This window comes from Sus scrofa, chromosome 14 (assembly GCF_054392235.1).
Source record: "Sus scrofa isolate SSC_HxYL_T2T_F1_AM1 chromosome 14, Sscrofa_HxYL_maternal_Yorkshire_Landrace_v2.0, whole genome shotgun sequence".
Taxonomy (NCBI): domain Eukaryota; kingdom Metazoa; phylum Chordata; class Mammalia; order Artiodactyla; family Suidae; genus Sus; species Sus scrofa.
The window spans coordinates 85,798,369-85,816,961 of NC_139396.1; the positions used below are offsets into that span (position 1 = coordinate 85,798,369).

General features: G+C 41.3%; 1 protein-coding gene across 51 annotated transcripts in view; it reads right to left on the reverse strand.

The window, feature by feature from the left end:
- The window catches only part of ANK3 (ankyrin 3), a 777,589-nt gene that overhangs the window by 201,986 nt on the left and 557,010 nt on the right, over positions 1-18,593 (reverse strand). For all 51 annotated transcript variants that reach the window (NM_001445066.1, NM_001445067.1, NM_001445068.1 and 48 more), the window contains 1 exon segment: positions 6,073-6,171. In NM_001445066.1, the coding sequence (NP_001431995.1) occupies positions 6,073-6,171 (99 nt within the window).

The following is an 18,593-nucleotide window of genomic DNA, read 5'->3' on the forward strand; positions in this document are numbered from 1 at the left end:
ACTGAGCCACCTGGGAACTCCATGCTTTTAAACAGAATCCTTTATCAGGTCAGCAACACATGCAAGGAACAGGACCAGCAAACAAATTCCCTTGGAGTGTGCTGGCCCTCAAGGTGAAACCCAGAGCTGTCTTCCTGTCTGTCAACCTTCAGGATTTGTGTGTAGCATGTCTGATTACTGATGCAACAAGATAGCTACCAAAGTAGGAAACACCTGGCTGGAAGTACATGACAGAGTAGATAACAATATTTATTTCCCAAAGAGCTACTGGATTGGGTCACTAAAACTTGTATGTATAAATGATTCACTTTGCTGTACACCTGAAACTAGCATAACATTGTAAATCAACTACATTGCAATAAAATTTAATAAAAAAATAGAATGGATTGAAAGCAAGCAATAAGATGGTAGAAATAAGTCCAAATCTGTTAGTAATCACAATAAATGTAATAGAATTAAAAAAATCTTGCTTTCCATTTTTAGGCTTGTCCCCAGGGCTTTCTGACATTTTAACTGCCTCCCTACCTCCCACCCACATACCCAGTCAATACTCAGTTATTCCAGGGAGAGAGAAAGGAAGCTTTGATAGGGAGAACACAAAATAGTTGACATATTTGGGGTATGTGCCATGCTTTCTTCCATACGGTCTGCCAGGAATTCAGTCTGTGCCCAAGTGATATCCACCCCCCACCCTCCATGCAGGACAACAACAGAAGAATGACAGGCTTTTCTGTTCTCTGTTTCCCCAAGTCTCCTTCGTCCAAATGCCACTCATATAACCCAGGAGGAAAGCAACTCCATGTGGAAACTGAATGGATGGTGAAAAGAAGCCTATATCGTATTTAAAGTAAGACAGCCCTGGAGTTCCCTGGTGGCTCAGTAGTAATGAACATGACTAGTATCCATGAGGACTTGGGTTTAATCCCTGGCCTTGCTTAGTGGGTTAAGGATACAGGGTTACCATGAACTGTGGTGTAGGTCAAAGATGCAGTTCAGATCCCCTGTTGCTGCGGCTATGGCAGAGGCCAGCAGCTGAAGTTTCCACTTGACCCTTAGCCTGGGTACTTTCATGTGCTGAGAGTGTGGCCCTAAAAAAGCAGATAAAATGAATAAAATAAAATAAGATAAATAAAATTAAATAAAATAAAAGTGAGATAGCCTTGGAGTTGCCTGGTGGCTCAGTGGGTTAAGGACCCAGTATTGTTGCTTCTGTGGTGCCAGTTTGATCTCTGTCCTGGGAACTTCCCCATGCTGCTGGTGCAGTCAATCAATCAATCAATCAATGAAATAAGACAGCCTTTCCCAACAGGAAGGCAAAAGGGCATGGACACTAAGTGCATACTGAATTTGCCCATGTTCAGTACTCCTTATCTTTGATGGTTTTATCTATAAATTTTTATCCTGGCCCTCCTCTATGACCCTATGTGCACCTTTAAAATGGTGTCAGAGGAGTTCCCGTCGTGGCGAAGCGGTTAATGAATCTTACTAGGAACCATGAGGTTGCAGGTTCGATCCCTGGCCTTGCTCAGTGGGTTAAGGATCTGGTGTTGCTGTGAGCTGTGGTGTAGGTTGCAGACGTGGCTCAGATCCCGCATTGCTGTGGCTGTGGTGTAGGCCGGTGGCTACAGCTCTGATTAGACCCCTAGCCTGGGAATCGCCATATGCCACGGGAGCGGCCCTAGAAAAGGCAATAAATAAATAAATAAATAAATAAATAAATAAATAAAAAAAACGGTGTCTGAATTTCCTATATACCTTGTCCTCTCACTGTACCAAATACACTTATCAAATAAAGTGTTTGTTAAGTAAGGCAAAATGACTGACAAGCAATTCTGCAGTTCTGGTGACTGGTGGTTGCATCAAGAGAGGGAGAAATAAGGTGATTCCCAATCCCCACACTCACTAACACTCCAGCTGGGTATCCAAGTATAGCTCTTCCAGCTTCTTTTCTGCCTAGCTCCACTGTCCTGGATCTGCCTGGGTCTTCACAAAAATTCTCCCTCTTCACCAGTGACCCCTTAGCTGTCTTGGTAACCAGATGGCCTAAGCAACGATTCCCTAACTTTTATCCTTTTTTTTTTTCCTTTTCTAGGGCCGCTTCTGCAGCATATGGAGGTTCCCAGGCTAGGGGTCTAATTGGAGCTGTAGATCCCGGCCTACTCCAGAGCCACACCAACGCCGGATCCGAGCCAAGTCTTTGACCTACACCACAGCTCATGGCAACGCTGGATCCTTAACCCACTGAGCAAGGCCAGGGATCGACCCTCAACCTCATGGTTCCTAGTTGGATTCGATAACCACTGAGCCACTATGGGAATTCCCCTAACTTTTGTTCTTTACAAGTGCTTTCAACAGCAAGTACTCAGCAGAAAACGCTTGTCAGTTACTGATGATAGCTTCTTATCAAATGATGCCATGTCAATTCACTAAGACCCTCTTTTCTTTTCTTTCTTTTTTTTTTTTTTTTGTCTTTTTGCCATTTCTTGGGCCGCTCCCACGGCATATGGAGGTTCCCAGGCTAGGGGTCTAATCAGAGCTGTAGCCACCGGCCTACACCAGAGCCACAGCAACGCAGGATCTGAGCCGCGTCTGCGACCTACACCACAGCTCACGGCAACGCCGGAACCTTGACCCACTGAGCAAGGGCAGGGATCGAACCCGCAACCTCATGGTTCCTAGTCGGATTCGTTAACCACTGCGCCACGACGGGAACTCCAAGACCCTCTTTTCAATTGACTGCTCCAGACAGTCTTGTAGGGGTCAACCTTCAACTTCGTTCCTTCCTCCTTTCCAGAATGCTGGTTTCTTTGAGGTGACATACAGAGTTTTCAGGATTTAACAGTTACCAAGAAGAAGAAGTCTGTGTCTCCTGCTGGATTCTCATGGCTGGGCAGTCTCTGGGTCACAGTATAAAGGGGACAAACGACCCATCAGCTTCATGAGAGTACAGCAAATGTCTTGTCATATTGCTCTATTACTCAACTGCATCTAGCCCATGGTAGGCACTTAATCATTTACTGGGTAAACACATGCAACGAATAATAAATGCAGTAGCGGGAGTTCCCACTGTGACTCAGTGGTAACGAACCCACATAGTATCCATGAGGACTCCAGTTCGATCCTTGGCCTTGCTCAGTGGGTTAAAGTATCCAGTGTTGCCGTGAGCTGTGGTGTAGGTCGCTGATGAGGTGTAGGCTGGCAGCTGCAGCTCCGATTTGACCCCTAGCCTGGGAATTCCATATGCTGTGAGTGCACCCCCCCCCAGAATAGATGGATAGATGGATGGATAGATAGATAGATAGATAGATAGATAGATAGATAGATAGATAGATAGATAGATAGATAAATGCAGCAGTGAATCAAGGAACTACAGGAATCAAGTACCAGGCCAGTTTTAGAAAAAGGGAGATCAGGATTCCTGGAAAGGGGAAGCACAGGATTGCAAGCTGTACAAAGACAAAACAGGGAAAACGACCTTAAACACTTACATAGGAGGATGTTTATGGTGAGACCACATTTGGTTATCCTCACTCTTATGTGGAATGTTGAAAAAGAAAATCCCTGCTTATGGTCAAAAGGTACCAAGTTTCGGTTCTAAAATAAATAAGCCCTGAGGATGTCATGTGCAGTATAATGACTATAGTTAATAACACTGTATTATGTAGCTGAAAGTTGCTGGGAGAAGTATGCTTCAAAGTTCTCCTCACAAGGGAAAAAAAATGTTAACTATGTGTGGTGACAGCCATTAACTACAATTATTATGATGACCATTTCACAATATACACAAATATAAAATCAGTATGTTGTACACCTCAGACTAATACAATGTTATATGTCAATTATACTTCAGAAAAATAAATACTAAAGAAAAAAGGAAAATCCCTAGGTAGAAGTTTAATGTTAATTGGAGCTCAGAGTTGCACAGACATACCTCATTTTATTGTGCTTTGTTTTATGCTCATTGCAGATACTGCCTTTTTTTTTTTTTTTTTTTTTCACAGCCCTACCCGTAGCATAGGGAAATTCCCAGGCTAGGGGTTGAATTGGAGCTGTAGCTGCCGGCCTACACCATGGCCACAGCAACACGGGATCAGAGCTGCATCCTCGACCTACATCACAGCTCATGGCAATGCCAGATCCTTAACCCACTGAGCGAGGCCAGGGATCGAACCCAAGTCCTCATGGACATTAGTTGGGCTTGTCACTACCAAGCCACAATGGGGATACACACATAATGCATTTTTTTTTATAAATTGAAAGTTTGTGGAAACCCTGTCAGGGAAGTCTATTGGGGCCATTTTTTCATTTTTCCGACAGTGTTTGCTTACTTTATGTCTCTGCATCACATTTTGGTAATTCCTGTACCACTTAAAACTTTCTCATTATGGTTATACTTATTATGGTGATCTCTGGTCAGTGATTCTATGTTACTATTGCAAAAAGATATGACTTGCAAAATAGCATTTTTTAGTAATCAAGTATTTTTTAAATTAAATTATGTACACTTTAAAAGACAGAATGCTATTGCATGCTTAATAGACTACAGTATAGTGTAAACCTAACTTTTATATACCTGGGGAACCAAAAAATTCATGTAACCAGCTTAGTTGTGATATTCTCTATTGTGGTGGTCTGGAACTGAACCTGTGATATCTCTGAGGTGTACCTCTACTAGTAATGACTGAATGGTGCACACTCAGTTGTTTGAGAGTGTTCTTGGCCATGCCTGCAGCATTCATAAGTTCCCAGGCCAGGGACTAAACCTGTACCACAGTAGCAACCCAAGCCACTGCAGTGACAACACCAGATCCTTAACCCTCTGTGCCACAAGGGAACTCCTAGACTTTATATCTGGTCTACTTTATGCCAACGCAGTTTACAAACATTAGCTTGCTCATTGCAACAACCCTTCAAGGTGGCCGTTAATTTTCTTTATTTTCAGATAGAGAAATTATGTGCAGAAAGGTACATAGCTGACCTAAGTCAACTGGCTAATCTTACCCTCTGGGATTCCAACTTGATTCTAAGTTTCACTTCTCCTCGCCGCCGCCCCACGGACATAGTGATCACACTGAACAAGCAGCATGTCAAACACTGAGCTAGACTGATACGTGTTGAAAAAAGTTTTTTACATTGTGGTAAAAAACACATAATCACACATCTATAAGTACACTGCTCAGTAGTGGTAACATTTTCACATTGTTGCATAACATCTCTAGAACCTTATCTTGCAAAATTGAAACTCTATCTCATTTTCCTGTCCTCAGATTCCCAGACAATCACCTTTCTACTGCTGTTTCTATGATTTTGTCCACTCTAAATACCTCATCTATTGGAATCATCCAGTATTTGTGCTTTTGTGACTGGCTTCTTTCACTCGGCATAATGTCTTCAAGACTCATTCATGTTGTAGAATGTGACAGGATTTCCTTGTAAGGTTGACTAATATTGTGCTGTATGTATATCCCACATCGTCTTTATCCATTTATCTGTCTGGATACTTGGGCCGCTTCCACCTCTTGGCTACTGTGAACAATGCTGCAATAAATATGGTTGTGCAAGCTTGGCTTCAAGATACTTTCAGTGCTTTGGGGTGTATACCCTCAAGGAAAGTTGATGGAAAATATGCTAGTTCTAGTTTGTTTTTTGAGGAACCTCCAGACTGTTTTTCATAGTGGTTGTTGCATTTCACATTCCTACCAGCAGTGGGCAAAGGGAGACCAATTTGTTTTTAAATAGAACAACTGCCAGCCTTCGTCTCAAACTGGCCCAAGAGCTCTGCCTGCAGTATCAAGAGCGATTACATGCTTAAAATTTTAACTCGACTAAAACTCTAGACCTAGGCCTTAGTCTCTATAATGAAAGCCAGGAATGATTTAAACGTCTGTTAAAGACTTATAAATATGGGTCATTATCCCATTTTAAGAGACATAAACTGAGCAGCCCTTTTTGAAAAGACTACAGAAATGAAATAAAGAGAAAGCCAGGACTGAACCAGCAATAAAGGTATCAGGAGAATTATTCCCGCTTCCTGAAAAGAAGTGTAAACACGTTCATGAGTTGTACCCTTACCCTTGTTTTGGCATCGATTTTAGCTCCTCGATCAAGTAATAGTTTCACCATATTGGCATTTCCTCTTTTTGATGCAACATGTAAAGGAGTGATGTCATTCTGTGGAAGAACAGAAAAAAAAAAGCACAGTTTTATTATCTCTCTCTCTCTCTTTTTTTTCTTTCAGCCAGGTTCACAGAATGCAGAAGTTCCCAGTCCAGGGATCGAACCCTAGCCGCCGCAGTGACCTGAACCACAGCAATGACAATGCAGGTCCTTAAGCTGCTGAGCCACCAGGGAACTCAGTTTTATTATCTTGAGTTCAACAGAAACACTGCTTCATAAAACTTCCCCAACACGTTCTCAGGCTTTTTTTTTTTTTTTTTTTTTTTTTTAATCCATTGTGAACAGAATGTTTCCCAGCATGTCTCTGTGTTAGGACTTTCACTCAGGAGGAGATCCAAAAGAAGGATGAATGTTAAGGGATACACTCTGTGGGGTAGGATCCAATTTTATTTCACTTGACTGATGGACAAAATGGTGATTGTTTTTGTCCTAACATTCTGCGCCTTTAAGTCACTGCGTTTCCCTATAAATGTGTCTAATGCACTCTGGCTACTGCGTGGTTGCCTAAGTGGCCGATGAGTCAGCTGAGACTTGGTGAAAGGAGTGTCATGTTACTCAGAGCCTGCTCTGGGTCATCTGAGTATAAGCTGTCACAGAGATTCAAGAGTAACTCAAACTGGGCAATTTGTCACTGCTCTACATGGTCACAGGGCTTCCCATGCATGCTGGGCTAAAATATGTTCACAGGCATTTATTAGCATCTCACAAAAAATGACTGTGATGATTTTTTTTTTCCAACTACTTCTGAGGAACAGACATACTGTCAGGACAATCTGATACTCCAATCATGGTCCCTTCAACACCATCCTTTTTTTCCTCCAAGTATCTTACAGGTGCTGTGATTCTTTCCAGGCTGTGAAGAAAATATATGTATAGAATGAAAACATTCTCTATTTTGCATCCTTATTCTTTTTTTTTTTTTTTTTGGTAATGTAGTAGAAGTGGATTGCTTTAAACATTAATTTTTCAGTATAGCAGAAAAAGGAAGCTAAACCACTAGCCAAAGAGAACATCTATCTGCTCCTAAAGAATCAAGAACCTGATTCAATGTTTAGAGACACACATACTTAAATTTTGGTTGAATTGATCAATTTCAATGTGTCATCTGGTTTGAAACCCAAAATGTGAGATGTAAGGAGATATTAACATATTATGGGTCATGAAGACCTCAGTTACATGGTCCTTCCAAACTCAGGAGATGTTGGGCATCATTCTGCCAAAACAACAGCTCCCTATTCTTGTGTAGTAACAATATGAGTTTAAGGCTTGCAGTTCACAAAAGTCAATTACATGATAAATGAACAACACTTATAAGGGGTTACATTTTTGTCATGTGACAGCAAATACAACATAAAAGCTATCAAGTTTTGGAGTTCCTGTTGTGGTTTAGTGGATTAAGAACTCAACATAGTCTCTGTGAGGACACAGGTTCAATCCCTGGCCTTGCTCAGTGGGTTTAGGATCTGGCATTGCCGCAAGCTGCAGTGTAGGTTGCAGATGTGGCTTGAATCCCCCATTGCTGTGGCTGTGGTGTAGGCCTCAGCTGCCATTCAGATTTAGTCCCCAGCCCAGGAACTTCCATATGCCACAGGAGCAGCTGTTAAAAAATAATAATAATAGTAAACTGGGTAATTTATTATGTAAAGTTTGCTACATTCTGGATTTGGCTAATTGCACCCTCATGGAGTGTTAGCACATTCTTTTCGTATTTTCTATAAACTTTTCTACTTAGATACTTTTAGTAGTGACTACATTACCACATTCTTGCATCTGAACAACTTTTGTCTCATTATTCTTGGGTGCCAAAGTACAACTCAGTTCAATAATAGTTTATTAAGTGAAAGGAGAAAAAGGATCCAAGCAAAACAAATGTGTGTTAGTGAGGCTGGTGGCGAGTAGACAGGACTAAATAGCTCTAGACCAACTGGTAGGCATACTTTTTCTGCCATGAGGATGCAATCAGCCAAATTCAGATATCAAACATTTCTGGCTTTTCAGGCTGCACAATCTCCATTGCAATTCACCAGCACTGCCTTGATAAAGCAGCCTCATACAATATGCACAGAAATGGGAGTGGTTGGGAGTTCCCACTGTGGCACAGTGGGTTAAGAATTCAACTGCAGTGGCTAGCGTTGCTGCAGAGGTGTGGGTTTGATCCCTGGCCTGGTGCAGTAGGTTAAAGGATCTGGCATTGCCATAGCTGTGGCATAGGTTGCAGCTGTGGCTCAAACTCAATCCCTGGCCCAGGAACTTCCATATGCTGCAGGTATGACCATTAAAAAAAAAAAAAAAAAAAAAGAAAGAAAGAAAGAAAGAAAAAGAAGAAAAGAAACAGAAGAAACAGGAGTGGTGGTGTTCCAATAAAACTATTTACAGAAACGGCTGGTGTGCTGGATTTGGTGAGTAAGCAATAGTTGGTTGACCTCCACTTCAGACCCATTGGCTTGTGGCTGAAGGTTTCAACCATGTGCTACAGATTATAGAAGAGGAAATCAAATTATAGGCTGTGCATTGTGTATGCTTTGGCCTACTTTGGTGTGGACACTTTGGGGTGTAAAGGAAAGCTGGAGGAAAGAAACTTCCTGATGACTTTTTGACTGTCTAGCTTGCCTCTTTGTCTGAGTGCAAGTGTATAACTGACCCAAACAGCACCACGGATGAATTCTAGACCTGAGGCAGATGGAGCGTCAGGATAGGCCTAGAGGAAAGGTGGTCTAACAGGAGAGCTTTCTTGAGCTCAGGGTCCTATATGGCATGGAGACCTCATTACTCCCCCAACGTGTCAGGGCTGACATGCTATTTCCCTTTAAAAATGTGCCTTTGCCCTGGTGTAGAAGAACTTAATTAACCTTTATCACAAGTGGGATAATTTTAGTGAGAGGAAGAGCTCTCTTTCTAATTGTGGCCTCTTCCATATTCATGTGCTCTCATACGGTGATGCGAGGATGTCAAAAGGGTGTCTTGAAATTTGAACTCCCACGTTTTTCTACACCTCTCTGACCCCTTCTAGAGGGATACTTTCTATTTCTAGAGTGCTTTAGAAAATGCTGTACGTTACTTACATAATTTCATTTTACCTTCACAACAATCTGCTGAAATAAGATCCATATCTTTTTTTTTTTTGTCTTTTTTAAGCTATTTCTTGGGCCTCTCCCGAGGCATATGGAGGTTCCCAGGCTAGGGGTCGAATCGGAGCTGTAGCCACCAGCCTACGCCAGAGCTCACAGCAACGTGGGATCCGAGCTGCGTCTGCAACCTACACCACAGCTCACGGCAATGCCGGATCGTTAACCCACTGAGCAAGGGCAGGGACAGAACCCGCAACCTCATGGTTCCTAGTCGGATTTGTTAACCACTGTGCCACGACGGAAACTCCAAGATCCATATCATTAATCCCATGTGACTGATAAATAAACTGAGGAACAGACCTGGTAAGTAATTTGTGTATTAATAAGAGACAGCTAATTAGAGACAGAATTAGCAGCAGAATTCAGTTTTCTAGATACTCGGAGTGGGGAGGGGGTATGTGTGGTATTTTCAGGCAGGGATCAGAAAGGCTCTGCCTGAAGACTATTGCGTCTTATCTCTGTCAAAAGGGGCTGAACAGGTAGTGACTGCTTCCGTCAATTAAGAACAAGTTAGGAGTTCCCGTCATGGCGCAGTGGTTAACGAAACCGACTAGGAACCATGAAGTGGCGGGTTCGATCCCTGGCCTTGCTCAGTGGGTTAAGGATCTGGCATTGCCGTGAGCTGTGGTGTAGGTTGCAGACATGGCTCAGATCCCGCGTTGCTGTGGCTGTGGCGTAGGCCGGTGGCCACAGCTCCGATTCGACCCCTAGCCTGGGAACCTCCATATGCTGCAGGAGCCCTAGAAAAGGCAAAAAGGCAAAAAGACAAAAAAAAAAAAAAAAAAAAAAAAAAAAAAAAAGAACAAGTCAAAAGGAAAGCGAGGCCTTGGGACTAGTCCATGGGACATTTCTATTTAGATTCCTCAGGGTTTTTTTTTTGTTTTTTGTTTTTTGTTTTTCTCTTTTTAGGACCTCACCCATGGCATATGGAAGTTCCCAGGCTAGAGGTCAAATCAGAGCTGTAGCCACTGGCCTATGCCACAGCCACAACAATGCAGGGTCCAAGCTGCAGCTTATGGCAACATCAGATCCTTAAGCCACTGAGCAAGGCCAGGGATCAACCCCACGTCCTCATGGATACTAGCTGGGTTCGTTACTGCTGAGCCACAATGGGAACTCCCTAGATTCCTCAGTTAACCAATAAAAAACTTATATGCCCTATCATGCACAAGGCCCAGTGCTTTTCCATTTCCATACTTCATTTCCATGATACCAGAGCCACAAAACAATGCAACTCCAACAAATTCAAAGAGTCCAAGGATGTTAAAGCCAAGAAGGCTTGTTTCAGAGACCCTCCTTAGCTGCTTGGAAAATGGAAATTTGTGCCTGCTTTCTGGGTTGCAGTTCATTAGGATATAGGAAGAGGCCTTCAAATCTGTAACCACAGATATGAGGCAGAGATTGGCTTGCACAGAAGAAAGGGCAGAAAGGCTCAGAGAGACCAGGACTGGAGGCCTCCTCATGCTTCCTCACTGGAGCAGATCCAGAATGAAGGACCCCTCAGTCCCAGCAGGAGCCCAGCCTAAGGTGGAGCAAGCTTGGTGAGTGGTGATTCTGTGCTCAAGGCGTGCAGTGACAGCTGAGGGGGCAACACAACAACCTGGGAAAATCTCTGACTCCCTGACCCTCTACCCCACCCAACCTGGCCCTCAGCAGAAGGTCACGCAGCGCCCCCTAGAGAAATGTGAAGCTGGAGGCACCAACAACATGGAAACTCAGCTGGAAGTTGACCGTCCAGACTTTTGAAAGAGGAAGGTTAGACCTTCAGGAATTTTATCAGCTTAGTGTTAAATACAGCCATTAGTAAAAGACGATAATGATAAAAAAAAAAAATTTCAGTGGCACTTATAATTTAAGAGATTTGGGAAAATTATTTTGTTCTAATCAATGTACTACTTACACATTTTATTTAATAACCCCAGCAATGTTTGCTACCAAAAAATAATAAAACCTGGCACAACATTGTAAGTCAACTATACTCCATTAAAATAAAAATAAAAGAAAATATTATCTTCCATCATGTTCTACCCCAAGAGACCAGATATATGTCCCTGTGCTGTACAGCAGGACCTCACTGCTTATCCACTCTAAATGTAATAGTTTGCATCTACTAAACCCCAAACTCCCAGTCCATCCCACTTCCTCCCCTCTCCTTGGCAACCACAAGTCTGTCCTCTATGTCTGTGAGTCTGTTTCTGTTTTGTAGATAGGTTCATTTGTGCCATATTTTAGATTCTACAAAAGAAAGAATGTATATATTTATGTATGACTGGGTCACTATGCCGTATAGCAGAAATTGACACAACACCGTAAATCAATCATACTCTAATAAAGAGTAATAATATATAAAAAAAAAACAAAAAGTAGGTTTCTGCAATAAACAAACAAACATGTGGGATAGAGAAACAAAAACAAAAACAAAAACAATACAACCAACCAGCTCTGGACCCACCTGGCTCAACTGTCCACATTTACAGCCTGATGGAAGAAGAGCTACGGACCTTTCCAGGCAAGAATATAATTTCCCTCAGTTTTTATGGTGTGTCAGCTTCTAGCTAGTGAAATAGGTGAGTAGCAGGCATCTAAAATTAGGGGGTTTCAGTCAAATGGAAACACTTGATAAGCAAACCACACCATCAGAAATGAAGCCTGCTTTGACAGGCTCATCAGTGGACTTCACACAGCTGTGGAGGGAATCAGTGAGCTTAAGGACATACCCATATAAATGATCCAAACTGAAACACAAATTTAAAAAAGAATGGAAAGAAAGAACAGAACACCCAAGCAAGAGCTGTGGGACAATATAAAATATCTGACTGGAGTCACATAAAGAGAAGAGAGGAAACAGGGCAGAAGAAGTATTTCAAGAGATCATGGCCAAGAATTCACTCACAATAATGAAATACATGAAACTACATATCCAAGAAGCCTCAAGGACATCAAACAAGGTAAGTAATACACAAGTGAACTCCAAGATAGGACACATCAGTCCAATGCTGAAAATGAAAGATAAAGGAAAAATCTTGAATTTAGCCAGAAGAAAAAAGAAAATTGGACAGATTTCATATAGAGAAAAATGACAATAATTATAGCATCAAAAATTATGCTATGGAGAGAGCAAACTGGAATCTTTAAAAACTGAAAATAAACACCTGTCAAATGAGAATAGAGATGACAAAAGTGAAAGTAAATACAAAAGATAATTGTAAAAGATAAAGCAAAAACGGTAACAATGAATTATAGGGTTTAAAATATATGCAAAAGTAAGATGCATATTTTACAACAACTATAGGTAGATGGATGGGAGGAAAGAACTGGAATTATCCTATAATCAGAGGTCTCCACTATAGGTAAAGTGATAGAACATTTGAAGGTAGATTGTGGTAAGAACACAGGAAATACATGCTATTAGATTAACAAGAAAGATAGAAAACAGTATAAAAATTATGCTCCCATTTTTATATATTTATATATTAATGTACAAAATTCATATACATTCTAAGACATCTGTAGAGATAGTGATCCAAATGTTAATAATCTATCCCTTGGTGGTGAAATTATAGATGATTTCTTAAAATTTTATGGCTGCATCCATAGCATATGGAAGTTCTCGAGGCCAGGGATTGTATCGGAATCAAAACTTTAACCTACATCACAGCTGAGGCAACACTAGATCCTTAACCTACTGCACCAGGCCAGGGATTGAACCCACACCTCTTCAGTGACCTGAGCTGTTGCAGTTGGGTTCTTAGCCCACTGTGCCACAGGGGGAACTCCTACAGATGATTTTTTTTTTTAACTTCATACTTTTCTAAAAAATGTCTCCTCTGTCCTTTTTAGAGTAAAATGTACAGTGTAAACAATGCACAGTGAAAAAATGGTTGTATTTCTTTTTCAATGTGGCCCATTTTGCATATTACCCCTCCCCCCATCTCTGTCTCAGCTCCCAACCTGGACTCTTCACTCTGATGGCCACAGAGGGGTTTTACCTGCTAATGAACTTTGCTAGTATTTGAACTTGGAAGGAATATGTTAAGCCTGGAGATACTCTGAAGGTAAATATATACTACTAATTTTCCCCATTAATATAGAAAATTAAATATGCTTGGAGTTAAAGGTCTATATGTTCTTTCTAAAAATAAACCTGAATTAAAACAGGTATAAACATAAATTCAACCTAGAATGTAGAAGCAGATCTGAATTTAGTGCAAACAAAAGCAAATAGTATTCTCATTTTGCATAAATTAGCTTATTAATAGAGTATTTTTTTCCTTGTAACAAAGGTTTAACACTTCAGAATATATTAGCATTTTATAAGTGTTTGTTTGCTTGTTTTTTAAACCAAGGAAGACCTCTGAGTTCATTCAGTCTAATCACTTATTTTTAGCCAAGGATAAGATCCAGAGAGGTTACGTGATTTGCTTAGAATCACAGAGCCTAAGGTTTAGTCAAAACCGTGGATTTCCCAATTCCCAGGAATTCCCCCCTCCTTCCATTTCACTAAGCTCCTTGGGCTTTTTTTTTTTTTTTTTTGCTGTTTCTTTGGGCCGCTCCTGCGGCATATGGAGCTTCAGAGGCCAGGGGTCGAATCGGAGCTGCAGCCGCCGGCCAACGCCAGAGCCACAGCAACGCGGGATCGGGATCTGAGGCGCCTCCGCAACCTACACCACAGCTCACCGCAACGCGGATCATTAATCCACTGAGCAAAGGCAGGGACCTAACCCGCAACCTCATGGTTCCCAGTCGGATTCGCCAACCACTGCGCCACTACGGGAACTCGTGGGCTTATTTTTGTTTTTGTTTATTTTTTGGTTGCACCTGTGGCATGCAGAAGTTCCTGGGCCGGGGATCAAACCCGTGCCATTGCAGGGGAAACCAGGTGAGCTACCAGGCAACTCCCATGGGCTTATTTTTAAGACCACTAGTTTCCTTTCTAGCACAACTGCATCTTAACTTTTCTATCAATTTATTCAGTGAAACAATTATTCACTCTAAAAAACTGAAAATGTAAGTCTTCTTTTCTCTGGTATTTACTTCTCAAAATTGTCTGTAAAAATACTTATACAGCCCAAGCTGTGGGATGGAAATCCTGTGAAATCAGATTGTTATGATCATTATACAACTACAGATGTGATAAATACATTTGAATAATTAAAAAAAAACTTATACAAACATTAATGGGATCTGGGTTAAGTATTCAGAATTTTGACTGAACGAAATTACAGCACTCAGCAGGTTTAATTCTCTTAAATTTCTGGGCCCATTACCTAATTAACTACTTAACAAAACAGCATGGACCACTGCCATATCCCTTAATGTATGGATTTGTCTTTTCACTGTAGTATGATTTCTAGCACTCTGTTCTTATATGCTAATTTTCTTCCATCTTGATTTTCCACAAAGACTTCACCTATTACCTACACTTTTTTTTTTTTTTTTTCTTTTTACAGTCGAACCTGAGGCATATAGAAGTTCCTAGACTAGGGGGAGAATTGGAGGTACAGCTGAGGCCTACATCACAGCCACAGCAACAATGGATCTGAGCCACATCTGTGACCTATGTCAAACTTGCAGCAATGCCAATCCTTAACCACTCAGCCAAGGCTAGGGATTGAACCTCCATCCTTATAGAGACAATATCAGGTCCTTAACCTGCTAAGCCACAATGGGAACTCCTTGCCTACATTTCTTCTTTTTTTTTTGCTTTTTTTTTTTTTTTTTTTTTGCTTTTTAGGACCACTCCCGAAGCATGTGGACATTCCCAGGCTAGGGGTCGAATCAGAGCTACAGCTGCTGGCCTACACCACAGCCACAGCAACTTGTGATCCGAGCCATGTCTGTGACCTACACCACAGTACATGGCACTGCGAGATCCCTAATCCACTGTGCGAGGCCAGGGATCGAACCCACATCCTCATGTTTCCTAGTTGGGTTCGTTAACCACTGAGCCACAAAGGGAACTCCCTTACCTACACTTCTTAAAGGCACCAATCACTGATGTTAAGAAGTTTAAAAAAAAAAAATCGCAATTTAGAAGAACAGGTTTTGCCTTCCATTTTGGGAAAAAAGAAGCATAATCATCAAAACAAGCTCTCTCAGCATTTCTACAAATTCAATATATTTCTTTATAATGTCATCATATCCCTTGACAAGAATACATATTGAATTATGTTCAACTATATTTTATACTATATAATGATCCCTGTTGACATTAAGATGTTTCAACTCCAAAAATAAAGATTAAATTTCAGAACACTGTAAACCAACTATGATGGAAAAAATAAAAATCATTAAAAAAAGATGAAATTTATTGTGTTTCTTAAATTATAAGACCAGCTTAGATGATTTTTTAATAATGAGTCTGGGGGTGGGAAATGCTATCTTGGTTCTAATTTGATTTTAATCCCATTTCTTAGTGTAGCCCCAGTAGAAAACTCACTTCATTGAGAATGAGAAGATTGGGCCCTAATTCTCATTCTTCCAAACCCAACTTCCTTTTTTTGTTTTTGTTTTTTCCCCTTTTTATGGCCAAATCTGCAGCATATGGAAGTTCCCTTGCTAGGGGTTGAATCAGCAGCTGCGACCTATGCCACAGCCATGGCAACACTGGATCCTTAGCTCATTGAGTGAGGCCAGGGATCAAATTCACATCTTTATGGACACTAGCTGGGTTCTTAACCCAATGAGCCACAATGGGAACTCCCACACCCAACATCCTGATAGGTGATATTGAGAATGTGCCTAATCCTCTATGGATTATATTCTCACCTGTATTATGGACCTAATACTTCAGTGCCTCCATCACAGGACTGCCAAGGGGATGGATAGCTCATGTGGAAAGGGGAAAGGAAGCTCCCAGGAATTCTGTATCTCTGATCTCATTTAACCCACACAACAACCCTTGTAAGAGGTACTTTTTTTTTTCTCTTTATGTTACAGATGAGGAAACTAAAATTCAAACACATCAAAACAACTTGCCAAAGGTCACAAAGCTGCCATAATTTGACTCTAAAGTTCATGTCTCTTTGTCTAGACTAGACCATGCTGCTCGTGCACTTTTTTTTTTTTTTTTTTTTTTTTTAGGGCCACATCCACAGCATCTGGAAGTTCTTGGGCCAGAGATTGAATCTGAGCCTCAGCCGTGATCTACATCACAGCTGTAGATCCTTTAATCTATTGCACTGGGCTGGGGATGGAACCCAAGCCTCCGCAGTGACCCGAGGCACTGCAGTCGTATTCTTAACACACTGTGCTACAGCGGGAACTCTGCCCCTGTACTTCTAATTAATATGAACACAGAACAAATTCTTATTACTAGAGCATTTCTGGAGCACCTAACAATGTACAAAGAAATAGCATGTATCGTGGTCAGGTCGTGCAGTAGTTAAAAGCTAATATTCTAGAGTGAGGCTGGGTAAGTTCAATTCCAGGCCTGCTGCACACCAGGTACATAAACTTAGACAAGTTTATTTCATCTCTCTGAATCCTCAAAATTAGTCTCATAATAATACCTATATTATAGAATTGTCATGAGCATTACATGAGTTAATAAGCATAGCGTCTTAAGAATGGTGCTTGGCATTTAGTAAACACCACAAAAGTGTCAAGTATTACTATTCTCTATTGTTTATCATGTAGACATTTAAAAACATATAAATTGATCACATCTCACAAAGATATCATGAAATAGTTTGTGTAGAAAAGACACATGGACCTGAAGTAACTTGTGAACTCTAAGAAGGAGTGAAAGTTGGTGGTTGTTAGGATGGATGCAAAAGGTGTTAGAGCAGCACAGCCAAGTCTGTGAAACTTCAGAAGGCCCCTGGCTGAGCTAAGTAGCGACAGAGAGGAAGGGGAGCCGGGGCTGGCTGAACACAATCCATACATATGGTGCATAAACTGGTATGTGAAAGAACGCCATGGAAACACTCAGTGTGACTATTTCTAAGCAGGGACCTGGAAGAAACCGCGCCCTCTGCTGGGATATGGTGGAATTGCAGGCTTATTTCTTTTAATCCTCACTGAAAAACCCAGCTGAGTAGCAGCCAAATTCCTTTAGGAAATAGCCACCAAGGAGTTCCCGTCATGGCTCAGTGGTTAACGAATCCGACCACAAACCATGAGGTTGTGGGTTCGATCCCTGGCCTTGCTCATCGGGTTAAGGATCCGGCATTGTCGTGAGCTGTGGTGTAGGTCACAGATGCAGCTTGGATCCCGCGTTGCTGTGGCTCTGGTGTAGGCCGGCGGCTACAGCTCTGATTAGACCCCTAGCTGGGAACCTCCATATGCTGCAGAAGCAGCCCTAGAAATGGCAAAAAGACAAAAAAAAAAAAAAAAAAAAAAAAAAAAAAAGGAAATAGTCACCAAAGCAAGAACAATTTCTGCCACTCCCCAAAGTGAATTCAGGGCCATTTGCTACCTCACTGTGACAACCGGAAACTTTTCATTCCATGTAGATATATAAAGGGCAGCTGATTACTCATCTCCTCCAACTCCTCATCGCGCTCTCTTTTTCTTGAGAAATGTCATGGGAGGTTAATACTAAGCAAAAGAGTGAGTGAGTTCTATAACTCAAAATCTTCGAGATAAATAAGACACCATGACTCTCTTAGTTTAGCTCCTTGATATGGTTTCAGTTGAATACAAATTTTAAAACAATGAAATGCTAAGTGGAGAGGGAATCTGGATTCTTCTGCTAATTCTTCCATTCGCCCAATCATTTTTACCTCTAAATTACTCCTATGATTAACAAAACTCAAAGAAGCAAAACATGTCAGAAGATGAAGATTTCAATGTGTTAATGATCTGCATGTAAAACACACATTTTAAGATTTGCATGTTTTCTCATTCTATCCTCTTCCACTTCATCTCTTTTCCTAGTGTAAACAGCAACAGAAAAATGATTAGCAAATGGTTCGCAGAGAAAGCATGAAGACATTTAAGCAAGGCTTACCAGCATCCTTGTTGCCCCCACAGATGTGTATCTTTTAAAAAGTCTTTTGGCTTCTGAGAAAAGTAGGTGAAGGAGATGAGAGTTTACTACCCCAACATACATCACTTTGGCACAAGAATTGTTTTGTGCTCTCTGTTCTGCTCCTTTCTGACTAAAAACAGGGCATAAATTTCCCTTTGTAAAGGTGTCTCCTCTCCCTAGCCAGGAAGAGGAGGATGCCTCTTAATCAAAGGAGAAGGCTTGGGTTTAATCTGCATAACAAAGCTTACTAAACTATCCTTTTCGCTGAGTTCCCCACCCCCTCATATGTTTACCTTCCCACAATTGACCACCTC